The sequence below is a fragment of the Coturnix japonica genome, chromosome 5 (assembly GCF_001577835.2).
Source record: "Coturnix japonica isolate 7356 chromosome 5, Coturnix japonica 2.1, whole genome shotgun sequence".
Classification (NCBI taxonomy): Eukaryota; Metazoa; Chordata; class Aves; order Galliformes; family Phasianidae; genus Coturnix; species Coturnix japonica.
The window spans coordinates 16,447,722-16,464,462 of record NC_029520.1 but is presented as its reverse complement, the minus strand read 5'-3'; the positions used below and the strand labels follow the sequence as shown (position 1 = coordinate 16,464,462).

At 42.0% G+C, this 16,741-nt stretch overlaps 1 protein-coding gene across 7 annotated transcripts in view; it reads left to right on the top strand.

The window, feature by feature from the left end:
* Nucleotides 1-16,741, top strand: part of OSBPL5 (oxysterol binding protein like 5) — a 150,284-nt gene that overhangs the window by 44,807 nt on the left and 88,736 nt on the right. Inside the window, exon 1 of one of the 7 annotated variants that reach the window (XM_015864187.2) lies at nt 9,154-9,259. The exons of the other annotated variants lie outside the window; for them this stretch is intronic. Within the exon in view, the coding sequence (XP_015719673.1) occupies nt 9,248-9,259 (12 nt within the window). The 5' untranslated portion in view covers nt 9,154-9,247. Of the gene's footprint in view, nt 1-9,153; nt 9,260-16,741 lie in introns of those variants that run through there. 7 annotated transcript variants of the gene reach the window in all.

The following is a 16,741-nucleotide window of genomic DNA, read 5'->3' as shown; positions in this document are numbered from 1 at the left end:
AACCCCAGGACTGCTGTAACTTATATGCTTTCCTTTATCAGTGCTGTTGCTGGGGTAAGATCATGCCTTTCTGGAGATCCACTGTGCCAAAACAAATAATTGCAGTGTGTGGCAAGCTGGGATGGCACCAAGGCATGAGCATTCCTCTCTGAAGCAGAGGAATATTTAAGAGTTTTTTATTGTACTACAGTGGAAATTGACTGTTCGCTTATAAAATTTGCTGCCGAGTTACCTAGCTGAGACTTGAATAGGTGATAGAGGAAAAGAAATTGCTGTAGAGCAGTCAGGTCAGTACCTAAATGATTGTAGTCCCTGATCAGGCTTCATTACCATTTCATCTTTGACTAAAATTTCTGCTGACTGACTACTTCCCTTCCCTTACAGCTGCCTCAGTTCAACCAAAGCAAGATGTGTGACATGTTGTGCTTTTGTTAATATATATTATGTTAATATATTGTAGTAGTGTCCCAGAGTCCTTATCCTCAATCGGGAAAAGATGCTGCTCAGAGCAGCAGAGCTGCCTGGAATGCTGTTGTCATTGAGCAGGGCTGCAGAAGAGCTCTTTGGATGTGAGAGGAGTAAGAGCTAGCTGTAGGCACAGTGACAAGCTCCTGTGTTGTAATTATGAAGGCTGGCATGTTAATTGCTGCTATGCTAGCTTCAGCAGTGTGCTTGAAATTAAGAAGGTGCTTTATAATAGTGACATTTAACTTGTTTCCATCATCTGCTTTGTTTTTAATTGGCCTAGGCTGGAAATTACCAAGGGGAGCCTTTCTGAGCCATGCAAGCCCTTGTTGGGCAGCAGGCATTGGGCTCCTAGTTATCTCAGGAGATGATCTGGCTTCCTCCTGAACTGTGGCATCAGGCTCCTCTTCACACGTGCTTGTTTAAGCATAAAATCCAGGGACTGTTTGAGCTGTCCTTTGAAAATTGCTGTTGGGAGACTGGGCTAAACTGTGTGGCTTCAGAGTTTCTCTCAATGTTGTCATCTTTTTTCCTCCAAAGGGAGAAGACACAGTAAGCAGTTAAAGGCTGAATAGACTAATTGCACACAACTAGACTGATGTTCAAAGTGAAAGGTCTAGTAGCAAGTATAGCCAAAAGAGTTGGGACAATGCTTTGTAAGAGGTACCTCGCTCATCCATTTGTTAGGAAAAATACTGAACATTCATGAAAATATTGCCAGTCTCAGAGGTCTCAGACTTGTCAGAGAAATTGTGAATTTCAGCTTCTAAGTAGAAACTTTAGGAAGATGTGTGTGAGTGAAGGATGCCTTTGCCTTACTATTAGATTTTCAAAGTGCTAGTTCACACTCATCTCACGTTTGCGGGCTTTTCTCTCCAATCAGAGAAGCTTTTTTCTTTTTAAGTTTTACAGACAAGCAAACATCTTTCAAAGCAATCCCACAGTTTAAAAGGAAAAAAAGAATCTACTGTGAGATTGTGAAATTGAAATTAATGTCAGCTGCAGTTAAAACAAAACACAGCCAACAGTTTTTTAAACATTGTCAAAAACTTTCAAGTTCATGAAGTGTAGCTTTAGTGCAAAAGGAAGCTATTTGCTCAGTAGAATGAAATATATTGGACTTATCTGCATGTATCTGTACAGCTTACATTGGTTAAGAATGTGAATCTAGTTTTGTCCATAGAAAGTGATGGGGGGCAGCAACTCACCTGTAGTCTGGGTGCATGGTAGCCTCGTGTGCTTGCCGTCCTCCTGGGCTGCTGTGTCTCCTTTCTCAGGAGGGAGGCAGAGCATGTGGCAGCATGCTGAACTCATCTGGTACATGGGGCAGCTTGCTTACAGATATCTTTTATACAGCACTCTGCCAGGCTTTTGCTTGTTTTGTTTAATTGGCAGTTATTATCTTGGAAAACACTCTTGCCAGTTGATGTGGTGGTAATTAAAGTCACTGTTATATGTTAGGCACTCACTATTGCTCATTATGTACTCACTGGAGGAAGAAGGAAAATAAGTGAGCAAAAGCAAGCTTTGAAGAAAAGGAGTGGCTGTGTGTTGGTAGGCTGTTCAGAGAGAGTTAATCCATGTGAGTGAAAGCAAGTCCTCTATGATGCTGTGCCAAGGGCGGGAATTTGAGCTTTGTTTGGAAAGTGAAAGTTATAGTCTTGCAGCTTATAGATCCCTAGAAGAAAACAACTTTGCATAAACTGAAGAAGAGCTTTTTCCACCTCTGTCAACCATACGATCTTTTCCTATGGACACCTGGAGAAAGACCACTGCAGGGTAGAGCTAAGACCCACTCAGCTCAAGTGCTCAGTGATGTAGAGTAGTGGTGGATCTGTGAATCTTATCTCAGTATGTGTATGCTCATGTATGTGCATTCATGTGCATGCTGCCAGAGGAAATCAATGTATGCAGGTACATTTCTTTTTTTCTTTTTTCTTTTTTTTTTTTTTTAAGAGAGAAAGAGCAATTGATGCAAAAATACATTGACTTTCATCATCCACGGTGACAGCAGAACTGTACTGATTTATACATCCTGGAGCTCTTGCTGTGTGTGCTGCTGCATTTTTTATCAGGTGGGAATTGATCAAGTTCAGAAAGGTGACCGGCTTTATTTTGTTCATGTTTTCTCATTTTACAACCAGGATTGAGTTAGATGTTGGAGGCTGAGCTACATTTGCAATACAGTTCTTTTCCTAGTAGCTGATAATTTATGGTATCTTTCATACATATGAATCACTCTGTCATGCAGCACAAGGTCATTTTCTCTCTCTGCCTTCTGTCTATTGAAGCAGACACCACTTCCAGTTCAGAATCTGTGAAATCACTTTCAGTTCACTTCATATTTGGGTTATATTCCCCCACCCCCTTTCCAATTATTGTCACGTATATAGTATAGGGTATCCTAGAGTTGGCATTTCATTTTAGTGCCTGAAAAATGATGCTATGAACTCAGTGGTAGACTGCAACTTCTAGGATGTGTGTGGTCTGTAGTGCTAACGCAGGCAGTGCCCCTGTAGCTCATAGCTCATTTGTCTTGCTGCGTGCAGTCACACTCATTTTAGTACGTACTACTACTACTGCATGTTTTAGTATCTGAAGGAGATCATAAATATAGTACTTTCTGTATGCAGTTTTTTCTTTCCTTATGGAAATAAGTCTGGAAAAGACCTCTAAGATCATCAAGTCCAACCATCAACCAATTACCACAATGATCATTAAACTGCAGCAACAGCGATGTCTTCAGGTAGAGACTGATGTATTTGCTTTCCTACACTGGTGAGAGCTGAGAGTTCTGGATGTGGATCTAATTGACTTCATTATCCTTGTCTGCTGGCATGCTTGGTGAAAGGAGACCTCACTTTGTAGATGCCATTGTATAGTTTGCGCTTGACTTCCTGAAAAGCATCTCTATAGATGAGAACTGATGACCTTAAAGATGGCTATCTCTGAGCGTTAGCAGCTTATTTGTTCACAAAGAACAAGTTGAGTAGGTCGGCCCCTTCAAATAGGATGGGTTGCTGGAGCTCAGCACGGTGTACAAACAGACATCGAGTCCTACGGTATCTTTGCACACTCCTTGCAGAGTTCCCAGCAGTCTGGTTAGAGGGTGCCTCCAGCAGCCCTGCACAGTGTGGATCCTCTGCCTGCTGGCCTTTTCCCTCCTCCGCACTCATTCATTGTGAGGACTGGCTCCCGGCAGCTTCTTTCCTTCGTGCTAACCCATCCAGGGAAAGTTACCACTTGTCTCCTTTCTAATCTCTCTGTAAGTAATTTTGATTTGTCTATTTGGGACTTCTCTTCCTCATGTGCTAGGGATGATTATCATCTTCTACCAAGGCACTGTGAACTGCCTTCATGTCCACAGAATGCCCTGGAAAACCTGAAGGGCTCTGTTTGGTAGGGAGCAAAATGCTGTTGTCAAACAGCAGGATTTTTCAAATGAAAATCTGCCACTGCTTATATATAATTGAAACCAGCCTTTTCCAGCATATCTCCCTGCTGCTGCTGCAGAGTCGTGGGTGCAGACACCCTGTAGTTACATAAATGCAAATGGAATTTGGGGCAGGGACAAAGTCTGTTATTGTTGCATTTTGGAAGGCACAATCATTGTCAGTTTTCTGATGCTTGGGTGTTTTTAACTGTTTATGATCAGAAAAGCTGCCAATACTTCAAGAAGGCTGTGGGGGTGACCCAGGGAGGGGATGGCCCTGGGCATTTCTGGGGATGAGATCTTGGGGTTCCCCTTGCTGCAACTGCTCATGAGCAAGTAGTGGTGCTGGGTGGCCTGTGCAAAGCCAACTCAAGGAAGAGTAATGCTCATCAAAAAAAGGTCTTAGAACAGATAAGGCATTATAGTTTTCAAATATCAGAATGTAAATGTCACATTCCTTATAAATACCAGGCACTACACAGCTGCATTGAGCTGGTGTAGCTGTTGTAGTCTATTGGATGGAAGGGTGGGGTCGAGCTGTTCCCACTGATGACCCAGAAATATTGTTGATGTTTCTGAGAAGCAATTATCTACACTTCCCCTCAGCCCGAGGCAATGGATCACCCCCTTCTTCACTTGCAGAAGAATGTCCAGTCAGCGCCAGGGAAAATCCTGGAATAGCCCAGAAGTGCCAAGCACACAAACACAATACCAGCATTGGCAAACTGGCATAAATAGCTTCAGAATGCTGTAATGTGGGCTACCCATTGCAAAGCTGGTTCCTTGCAAAGACCACAGATTTATCATTTTGAAACATCGGTCCTTTGTCGCCTGAAATAGGCTTTTGTTGTCTTTTTCCCTGGAATGTGGAATTTTTATTTATTTGTTCTTTTCCCATTATATTGTGAAATACAAAAGCAAAAGAGTCTGGGCAGTTCACATTGCACAGCTCAACAAGGGAGAGGCTCCTCCCTACTGTCTTGTCAGCCAGAGATTCTTGGGTATAGATATAGGTATAGAGTAGGTGTGGTGCAGGCAGCTCCTGGGACTCCTGGCATGGGAATGCTTTCTCCTCTCAGCCTGATGTGATGTTGTGTATGTGGCGGTTGGGAGAGCTGGTATGTGGCACATGCATCTGAAGCCCCAAACCTTGATACCCCTTTTTAGTGGCTTAAGTTATAATTCAGACTGTGCCATTTGCATTTTTAGTGACTGGACTGGGAAAGCTGCTACTCTCCTTCAGCTTACCTACATGACTCACATATGTATGGATCCTGTGCAAAAAAATCAGTGTGAAGCATAAGCAGCAGGGAGCTCTGATTTCCCCCTCCTGAAGGCCTTGGCTGTGGTGGCTTTGTAATCTTTACTTGATGGGCTGCAAGGTGTGACCAGTGTGTGCATCATGAACATTATCAGAACAGAAAGAAAAACATCATCTTACTTTTACATGCTTGCTTGTACAACTGAAATTAAAGCAAGTATGTAAGTATAGCACGTACTTAAGCTCTCATCTGATTTTTTTTGAGGTTGTGGGCTGTGTATGTGCCAGTGGGAGGGGAGTTCAGGGTGTCCCCAGCAGAGCGCTTCAGCTAAGAATTGTGCTTTGCAGATCATCTCCCATGTTTTATTGTGTGGTCTCCTCTTCTTGTGCTTTATTTTGTGTTGTGGAACAGACCTGGGGAATACAAGCTGTGTTGTCTTCAGATTAAATTGTATACAACTACTTATGAAAACTAGAAGAAAGAGATCAGAGTGAAACCTGTTCTGTGACTTGATTCTCTAATCTGGATTCATCTGCAATCTCAGTAATTACAGTTCATGAGTTTGGATCTTCACATTTGCAAAAGGTATCAACCCATCAGCGGTCTCAGAGAAATCAGCCTGGTGTTAAAGTCATCAGCCCACGTGCTGTGTTGGAAGCCTGGAGGAGACAGGTTGTCTGAGGACCTTTCACAAGTAGGGTGTAAGGTTTCTAGGCTGAAATGCTGTGGGTTATCACATTGCTTATAAATTTGATCACAGCAGAGTGAGACATGCGAGCTTCTACCCATTGCAAAACTTTCATTCAGTGTTTGTCTTTTCTTGTATCTAACACCTAAACTTATGGGAGATCGTGCTCTCATGCTGTAATAATGTAATTACCACCTATAAATACTGCAGAGTAAATGTAGGATACTGGAAATTATCTTGGCAGAAAAGAACATGAAGAGCAGATTTTCAAACTGAATCTCTAAATAATCTTTTTCCTTTTGGGCTTGGAATCTCTCCTATATGGATTCATTTCAGGTAAGAAAGAATGGTTTGATAAAAGTTTGTTTTTCTAGTTTTATTCTTATCTCACCTGTCTTTAAGTCTCCTGAATGAGTTCTATGTGCACATGTTGCTTCCGTGGGAGAAAGTTTACATACACAACTACCTCCACTCCTCTATTTTGTTTCTGTTTAGCTTTTGTTGTGTAGTTTTTGTATGTTTGGGTTTGTTTGTTTGTTTTTGTGAGCATGAACGCCGCTTTTCCCTTTACTGCAAGTCTGAATGCGAGTGCCATGTGACTCCTCAAGTGGGTGGCAGAGAGAAGATGTTGTTATTGCTAAAGGCAGGCTATCCAGAACAGGAGGGTGCCTTTTTTGTGCAAGTTTGCAACGTCTTTCTCAGAAATGTCATATGAGCCCTTGTTTCAAATGCCAGCATCTCTTTCCAGCAAGTCAAAGGAAGCCTAGCAGCTCTTCTTTCTAGGATAAGACATGTGATGGAAAGAATATCCCTGGAAGGATATTCAACAAAAGCCTCGTATCCAGGCATATCTTCAGGGGAAATGAATTTCTCCAGCATCCTTGCCACTGCATTGTATAAAACTGGCCAAGTGTGTAAAGCTTTAAGTCTACTTTGAGTTTCATTAGTTCCATGTGAGCTGAATTTGATCTAGCTATCCATGTTATATCATCTTATTCATTGTAGCATAGTGTAAGAGTCATTGCAATTAGACCCTCATTCCCTGAGCCATGATAGCTGTAGTCCAGACTCCCTAAGAATAGTCATTTGGGGCCCAATCCTGATGCTTCTCTCCAGCATGGTCTTAGCTCTGGAGTGTTTATCAAATGCTGTAGGGCCAGGAAGTCTGCAGGAGAAGTGTGAAGATGTTCCAGAATGTGAGCAAAAACCTCCTACCAACCCAAAAAAGAAAACAGTGATGAGGGTGTTTTGTTTGGCCTCTTGTGGGAGATAGTGGACCAGCAGTCACTGTGCAATCACTGCTTCACTGTCACTGCTAATGCTTTAGTATTTATATCATATTTTCTGCTTAGCCTTGGATGGGGAATTGTTTAGCATGTGAACTGCTTGCTCATACTTCTCTAAGCCAGGGAGCTTTAAGCATCCTACCATTCCAGTGTTTGCCTCAGCTTTCTACTGCACTCCTAAAACCCTTAACAAACTCTGAAGGAGGCATGAGCTCAGCATGTCGTCATCCCACATGAGGCTTTCCTTCACTTGAACATTCTCTGGAAGTGCCTTCTCCATCCCTTGTGAGGCTTTTCCCTGTCTGATAAAAGGATGCGCAGTCAGATCTCCAAGCCAAAGGGAAGAGTCTCATATACAACTAGACCCCTGGGATAAGGTCATTTGGGTCGCAGAGGTTTGTATGAGGTGGTAGTTGAAACAACTCCAACTATCCTCAGTCCTTAAACTCTCTATTGATAAAATCCTCACTGGTGTTTACCAGTAAAATAATAAAATGGATCAGAAGCATCTCTTAACCATCATCTGAGAATCTCATTTTACAAATAGCTTGAGGTTTCCAAGTTTTCATAATGCAGGGCAAACCTGATTTATTTATCAGTGGGACAATTTGGGAACATCATTTGGTAATGTCAGACCGTCCAGAGGCTGAAGCTGCATGAGCAGGATTTAGAATTAACAAAGGGCTTTTCACTGCGCTCCTGAGTGGCGGAGCCCCTGTTAGGCACCCTGTGCATTGTGGAAGTCCTACTGCAATAGTTTGCTGCGATGAACCACTGAGAACCTTTCCTTTCATCCGTGGCTTTTTATTTTAAGTAGCTTATTTTGGCAATTGGCAAGAAGAAAGTTGCTCCTGCTGGGCTGGAGCTGGCTGGTGTAGCCTAAGCTGTTGCTTATCAACTTATCCTTGCAGAACTCCCAGGAAGATCTTCTGCAGGGCTTTGCTCTATCTGGCTAAATGCCCTGTACTCTGTGAGGCACAAACTGAACTGAGAAATGAAGCTATCTTCTACTGTCTGGCTGCTGCTACTCAGTCAAACACCATCAGAAACCAGTTTAAATGTGAATCCAAAACTTGATTTTACATCAAGTATAAATAAGCCCTAGAAAATGATATTTTTGTATCTGAAGATTCCAAGTTCTGTTGATTATTTATTTGTTTATTTTCCCCCATCATCACTGCCCACTTCTGAGTATGAGCATGGCCTGTGTCCCAGGCAGACTTTCTTAACAGTAACTATTTACACATATTCTGGTGCTTGAACTGGCCGTGGGGTTTTGGAGATTCTGGGTTGCTTTTGAGTGTTAAAATCTGGAAAATCAGAGAGTAAGTTTTTCCAGCATATCTACAAACAGCCCCAAGGTACATGTAGGGAATTGATCTATTTTAGCTTTAATTATTCTTTGTTTTGGATCTCTGGAACTCATTGGGAAGTAAATCTGTATTCCTTAATCTGCATTATAAAAGGAAGTTATTTTATTGTGCATCTACATTTCTGTTTTCTCTGGACATCTTCTGCAATCTCCAAACTGTAACTACTGTGGAACAAAGGATCCTCTCCTTTTTTGTGTTTTGACAGCTGCAGGATTTAAGCCCGCTCAGGGTGAGTGAAAGAAATGGTACTTAGTTGAGAGACTGTGCAGCAAGCTAAGGCTGTGCTGGGGCTCCCACCTGAGCATCAGCAATTAGTGACAGCCTCTCCTAGGTTTTGAGGATGATGAAGCTTAGGGAACAAGCACTGTTTTTCCCGATGCGTGAAATTCAGGAATCTGAAGTGAAGCTGCCAGCCGTTCTCCAGATGCTCCAGTGGCTTGAACTGGTACTGAGTCCAGGCACTGCCTCTAGGAGCCTGGGGCACAAAGCTGTCTCTCTTAGCTGGCACAGTCTGACTTTTGGTATAGTGCTTGAGCCCAGTGTGGTAGTGGGCTCTGTCACTAAGCTGCTGAGATGTGGTGTTGTCTCCATAGAGAAAGGTTCCATTTGATGTCATAAAAATTGAATTATTTCTCCCCTAAGGGTGTGAAACAGGAAGCTGACTGCCATGGAACTCTGGTGGTGATGATTAACGTGGACCTCAGAAATCTGGGATCTGTGCTGCTGAACCTGTTGGCTGTATGTGGAGAAAGGTGTGACATCCCTAGAATCGCAACCTAGTATGTAGTGTGAAGTAGCAACATTGCTTTTGCCTCTCCTCTGTTATCTTCTCCCGCATTTGATGCTCTGTCCAATCTCAAGATGGATCCAAAATATAGATGTAGCTGCCAAATTTGAGTAGATGGTGCTCTTCTTCGTGTTCCTCTCTCATATCTGCATGAGCTCTATTAAATGAGATGTGCTTTGAGAAGCAGAAGTGTTAAAATGCATTTAATAGGGGCATAGCTGCTTTATCTCTTTTCTTCTGTTCTTCTGAGATGGGGAGTAGTTGGATCTTGATGTTGCTGTGGTGAGATTTAAAATACACCTTTGATCATGGTTGATAGGTGGCAGCCAGTATATTAATTCCAAGTTGGCCATATGGTTCCACATTAAGATACCCTATTTTAGTTAGTTAGTTGTGTTTTTATTTATTGCTATTCTCACTCTGTTGAACGTTAGCCTGCTGGCTAACATTACTGTTTTGTGCTGATCTGTAAGAATTCTGATCAGGTTTGATAGTGCTTTTTCTCTGCTGAACAGCACCTGGCAGGATTAAATCTGAGTTTCTTTCCATTTGTGAGAGTAACAGATTGCTGTATCTTTCACAGAGCTTATGCTGGCAGCTCTTAAAGTACAGGTAGAAAGTACACTAAGAGGCCAGAGGGAAAAGGACGTGTAAGGAGAAACATGGAGTGCTGTAGGTGTGTGCTTAACGATTTAGATTGCTTAAGTCCTCATCTTGTGCTCTTTCAGCCTTCCTGTTGCAGTGTTCACTCACACTGAAGTGCATGTATTTGCAGAAGTGATTTTACTGAAAGTGGGAGCCCTCTTATGTGAACAAGTGTTTGCTGATGTGAATAAAATGCATAGCTGAGCCCTGGCATTCATGTTGATCTATGCTGTAGCAATGGAGAAGTGTTGCACTCAGTATTGACTCTTCCAGCCAATTCAGCAGCTGAATTAATTGGGAGGAATACTGTTTGATTTTTCCTTTGGTAGCAGCTGTGAGAAAAGGCCCTAATGATAGTCATACTGCATACACATTAGTGTCACACTGAGAAGTATCTTTGATGTTGAAGTGAGAGAAAATGGAGGCTTTGGAGGGGTGATGGGAGCAACCAGAAAGCATTCCTCATCTGGGTGTGGCTGGAGCAGATGAGCAAGGCTTGGGCTCCCTCGAGGTGCACAGAGGCTGAGCACAGCGGTAAGTTAAATAACCACGCTGAAGCGGGAGCATGACTGCTCTGATCTCCCTGCTCTCTGCTTGTTTTGATTTAATTATATAAGTAAATATAGGTCTCCCTTCTTTCTCCTTGCTCACTTCTACCTGCTGCTCTCATCCAGGTTATTTTTCCCATTAGGGTTTTCTCTGCAGTGAATAGCCTGAAATTGCCACTTCAGAGTAAAGGTGCCCCAGAGTATTGCTGCACCCTAAAAGGCCCAAAGAGTGCTCTCCTGAAAACTGCAGAAGGGGAGGAGACAAAACAGATGATTTTGGCCTAGCAAGCACAAGTGTACAAACTGATTCATCCTGAAATGTCTGAAGTGACAGCTCATCCTGCCTGTCTTGTTTATGTTGGCCAGAAAGGAGTCTGCAGCTCCAAGATCTCTCTAAAGCACTGAGATCTCCTTATTGAATTGAAAACAAAGGCTTGGGCATCACCCAATTTTATGCAAATATCTCAAAAAATTTTAAAACACTTTATAATTTGCTTGTATTGCTTGCAAGTGTTTCAGGGATGTGTGAATTCATTTTTAAATGCTGGAGTAGGTGCTTGAATTCATAATCTTTGTCAGAAATCAGCATTTCCCTCTTTGTCTGGGGGAATTCTGGCCCACCAATTCAGTGACGCTGCTCTGCAGCAAGGTTTGCTAGATGGCTGTTCTGTGGATCTCAACTTCACTTGTTCTGTGATGGTTAAATGCCTCCTACTTAGGAAAATATTTTGCCGGCCTGTGTGGTTTTGTACAAATATAACTGAAAAGCCAAGTGACGGAGACTGTGGTGCTCAGTTATTTTCTGTGTTTTACTCTCTGGTTTATCCAGCAAGGGAACCCACATGCCCAAGAGAACAGTATGAATCTGTGTGAGCAAAGATCACATCGTGTTCTGCCATGGCTTGTTGGGTTGGAGGGCTTAATCAGCTATTAGAAGATGATATTGGGAAATACAGCTTACAAAGAGACTGGTGTTTTGAGTCTTTTGTCAGTGCTAATAGAATATTCAAGAGGAAGTTTGCAATTTTACTCTAATCCTTTTGGCTTTATTTTTCATTCTTGTGTGCTTGCTTTTCTGCCAAGCAATTGCCTACTGCAGCTTTTTGCTGGAACTTGTTTATCTAGGTTTCTGCTATTGTCAAGGTTGAATATTATTATTTACTTTTATGGTAATACCTGGAGTTTCTGATCTGGGATCAAAGCCCTGTTGTGCTAAATATTATACAGACCTAGTTTATTAAAAAGGGAAATGAACAACAACAAAAAGAGACCCACAGTTCCAGGAAGGTATGGTTTTACCTTATGATAGCCAGCAGGAGCAGAACAAGGTAACAGGAAAACATTCACATGGAATATAATGAACAACAGTCAGGGCACACTAACTGTCTTGTTTTGAAATGACAGAAGGTTGTGCCTGCAGAACAAAACAATATTATAATGACAAAAAAAGTTGATTTTTTTTTTTTCCCAAACAGAACAGCGTTCATTACCATTTTGTTGCAGTATTTTTGTTTGTTTGTTTTTAATTTTTGTTGCCTCTGGAAACAATTTTTGCAGTGCTTTTTCAGCTCAGAATGCTTTTTGGTTCTATTTGCAGAATTACAACCAACATCACCAAACAGTGGGTACAAGAGGCTTCCTTAAACAGGAATTAGGAGCAGCGACCAACTTTGGTTAAAAAAAAATATATATATATATATGCTCCTTTGAATTGAAACTTGGCCTCAGCTCCTAGTAATTCTTTGCATTAATTCAGGCCCTGAAAGGGTCTGCAGCTTTTGTAGAAGCAGTTGGCTCGCTGGTCATAAAGTCCTACTGGTATGAGTCTGCCATAATCGTGTTACAAGGAGCTGAATCGCTATCTTTAAGGGTATGGTTATAGTTTCTGGATGAACCTGAGTATTGGGAACATTCTGAGCTGGCCAGTAGTGTTAGCCCATGTTGGGAACTGGCCTGTTGATGTCCCCACTCCAAGGGACTGTGGGGTCACTGTGGACATGCTGTTAAATATGCGCAGGTGTAAGCACAGTAAGCTATGTGTGGGGTTGTGCTTTGAGGAGCGTCACTGAACTGTATTTAGGGCTTTGGAAAAACAGTAGTAGTGAGTTTGAGACACTTGAGCACCAAAAAGTAAAAGAAGGATGTGTCCCAGCAAGCTCTGAGTCTGTGAAATTCCCCTCTCGAGGGAATGTTATCTTTTTTATCTTAACGGCCTTCTCAGCAAGCCTGCCTGCTCCAGCGGTTTTTGGCCATCCAAGTCTGGTGTCCTTGGAAAACTTTACCTTGCCTATAATCTGCCTTAATGGGAGGGTGCCTAAAGCCTGCGGGGTCAGGTCTGTTTGGTTTGCTGTCTCATTTTAGGATTTTTTTCCTGTCTTTTTTGGAGTGATGGTGTGTTTTTTCTTCCAGAAAGGATATAAACCACTCTTTCACCTTGGAACTCTGCAGCCTGAACTCTTGTTTTTCTGCTTGCTCCCACACTTGGCTTTTTGCTGTTGTTGGTGAGCTTAATTTCAGAAACCTGCCAGGCTTAGCAGATAGATCCAAATTTAGGTCCATCCTACTTTGAGGAGATCAGAAGGTCTACAGAAAGCATTTCTGTAGTTTAGCTATTCAGAATAGCTAGTAACAGAAGCTTACTAGCTTCACATTAGTAGACAGCGCAGCATCCCTGGCTCTGGCCATGCTGGGCACTTGGCTCTTTTTTGCACCTTCATTACTTGCCATGGGTGGTAGTGCTGGGTGACCACCACTCCTGGTGAGAAGCTAAGAACACAAGCCTACAGCTGATGTGGGATGTGTTTTTTACTTCTCAAGGCTATGTATTATCACACCCCATACAGGCCCTGTTTTTGCTTAACTTCCATGTTGGTTTCTATGCCTTCTAGAGTGATACACCTCTCTTCTCCTAGTTTCCCAGTGAAATTCTGGTGCAGTAAATTTTATTCCGGCCTGGCAGAGAAAGACATGTCAGGAGCAGAAGCTGGTATAAAAGGAGGCAGCAGAGATTGCATGAGGAAAACAAACTGGATTAGGGTATACCTCTGCAGTGAGGGCACTGTTACATAGCCTTTCGACTGCTTTTGAACTGCAGTATAATTTAGGTAGTTCTTCCTGCAACTCCTATTTCTGAGCTGTCTGGATGGTGTTGAGGAGCAAGAGGGAAGAGGCTGAAAGTGAACAGGCTGATGAGAAACTTAATGTGGCTTATAAGTAACCATGTGTCTGCTTCTGCAAGACAAATGTCATGTGTGTTTTAGAGTAATTTTATTTTAAAATTTGCTGACAGTGAAGTGCTTCTTGTTTGAAGTAATTTGTCTTCAGGTTTAACATCTAAGCAATAGGTGAGTTATAGCTCTCCACAGCTGACTAGAAGCTCAATTTAAAAGGTAAGCTGGCAGTTGCTTAATATTGCCCGTGTTCTTTAGTAATACAGTGGGTGGTAAATATATAACTACAGGAGTCTGTCTGTAGGTGGCTGGTTACTGTATTTCTCCTTAGATTTTTTTTTTTAATAGCTAATATCTGAGCTAGCAAAAGCTGTGCAACTATATTGCATTATCATCAGCTGCTTTAATTAATACTTGAGCCTCCTTCTCTTCTCTCATTACAGAGATTTGAGCCTGTATAAATGCTGTGCAGGTGAGTAGCTCCCTGTGCCAGTGCTGTTGACTGTGCTGCACTCACCTTCCTCAGCTTCCAAAGAACTCCCCTGGCTCTGAAAGCTACTCTGGGGCCAACTATGGAATGCTTCATCATTTGGAATCCTGTAGAATTCATTTTCTCTTGCAAAATGAGTGCCAACCATCTTGACACCAAAAAATGTAGCATATGTTTTCTAATTCTGTGGTTGTTGATCAGAAGAAGAGCAAGCTGTGCTTTTATTTTTAGTGGTTTCAGGCAGGTTCCAACTTCTGTTCTGAAGCAGTGGTCACAAAGACTTTTTGAGAGGCTTGTACCTTTAGAGCCTCACCTATGTAGTATTTGGAATCACAACTAGTAACAATAAAGCAACGTATATTGTGTTGTTCAAAAAGTAATAATTAAATAATTAAGGAGGAACTCCACACATATTTAGCCTTCATATGCAGCATGAATGATTTTATGTGCGTTGCTTTATTCATGTGACAGTTCCTTAAGGTGCATTTTGAATGTGAATGCTTCACCAGAAAATAAAAGCACTGCGTTTTGCCTGGCATGCTAAGGGTCTGTGGGAAGAAGATGGTAGTAGCTACTTGACTGATTGCAAACATTGCTCATAGGTCTTGGGTGGAATTAACTGCTCTAAAATGAGCTACCACAGGGCCAATAAAGTGATGGTTTCAAGCTGCTGTGGAGTGCTTTGTCAGGATTAGGGAGTATCATTGTTTTGACTGTTACCTCCCATGACTTCATTTCTTGTTTTGATATCACAGTGTTCCTACTTGTGGCGTTAGTGTCAGAAATTGGGACATGGGAAACAGTTAAGGATAATTCTAGGATTCTGAGTCATTTCAATATGGCGATAAAAGTATCCCTTGATCTGCGCTTTGTGAAGAAATTTACCCTCGAGTTTGATTCTAGTTGTTTTTTGCTGCTTCTTCCCATGCTAAAATGGTCACTGTTAATGATACAGTTGTGAGAATGAGCTGAGCATGAATAGTTTGTCTCTATTAGCATCTGACAGGCTCAAAGGGGGCTTTGGAGTAGGTTGGATAAAGGGATGAAGGCACATAGCTCCCCTCCCTCAAAGAATAAATAAAAATTAAGATTCAGGCTTTTTAGTGAGGTGTGAAAACGCTTAGGGCTCCAGGTATCTTTCAAAACTAATACTGAGCAGAGATACCTGGAATAAGGTCACACACTTGGACATAAGTGTATCACCTTTAGGCCATTATTTCAATTCCCAGCCTAATTCATCAGGAACTGAAGAATCATCTCTTTTCTATTCTGAGGTCAACTGCCCACTTTGCTGGTGTTTCTATCTTCAGTTCATTAAAATTAAAACTGGTGTAAGTGCTCAGCCATTCATTAAGCAGACAATCCAGTCTTGATTTTGATTTCTGTGGCTGAATTTAATTCTGCTCAAGCCCTGCCTGGTGCACAGGAAGCATTACAGATACGTCTGTGATTGCCTCTCAGCGGGCTTGCTGGTACTTATGCTGTAGTAGAGTTATTACTAGTTATGACACACTATGGCCTTCCTGCTTAAACCTGTCTAGGAATCTATTAATGGGGTGGCCTACTTCCAAATTGCAAAGAGGAGCAAAAGCTCATTAGACAGTGTAAATGGTGATAATTTCAGCAAATGCTTTCTGTATAAGGAGATTGATGTTTTAAGTGTCTCAGCAAATTGGTAATAATGATCAGCAATTCTCTGCCATTCTTCACAAAGGAACAGATCTTTGGTGAAAGAAGCAATTAAGCTCAGCTGCATTGTGAACCAAGCTAATGTAGACTTTTCCCACTGTCTTATTAGTTAACTACTAAATCTACAAGTCGTGTTTAATGAGCTTTTTGCTTCCAGACCAGCAAGGGGTCTCCAGCGAAGCTGAGGAAAAGGAATGGTATTTATGGCAAACACCTACTGCAGTTTTTATATGCTGGACAAAGCTGTGATTTCTTCTTGCAGAAATGGGATAAATCAGGAGATGAGCAATTCTGCAGCAGCTGCTGTTCCTGTTGTGCTATTTGCTCATCTTACAGGTAGTGACTGTAGAGTGAACATCAACTCATTTCCTAAAGCAGCAAAGATTTCAGCTAACTTGTACTTGTATGTGAAGAAACCTAAATAGAAGGTAAATGAATGTAGGTTATACATAAACTTCATGATAGGCCTCCATTTGCTTTGCTGCAGGAGACATTATTGGAGCTTCACCAGTCCGGTTTTGAGATGACAGAATGTAAAGCCTTGATTGAGCAGGGAAAGCTGGCGAGCAGTTTCCAGACCACTGCACTGTATAACAACAGAAATCAGTTCCCTGATTCAGTCTCCTCCTGTGTCTGTGCAAGCTTCTTGCACTTAATTGTCCTGTCAGAGGACAATCCTGTTTTTGTTACAAACTGGGATGCTCCTAGCATCGCTTGCGAGGTCAGACCTACCAAAGACAGCAATCAAGCACTATTCATGCTAATAACAGTCATCTTGTCACAGTTCTGTTTTGCCTGCAGTCTAATGAGTCCCGGGCTGTTACAGAGCATACCTTTGATCACTGTTGTTGCTTTTGTGTGAGCATATTCCAGTTCAAATTTATCTTGTCTAAAGGGTAAAATAT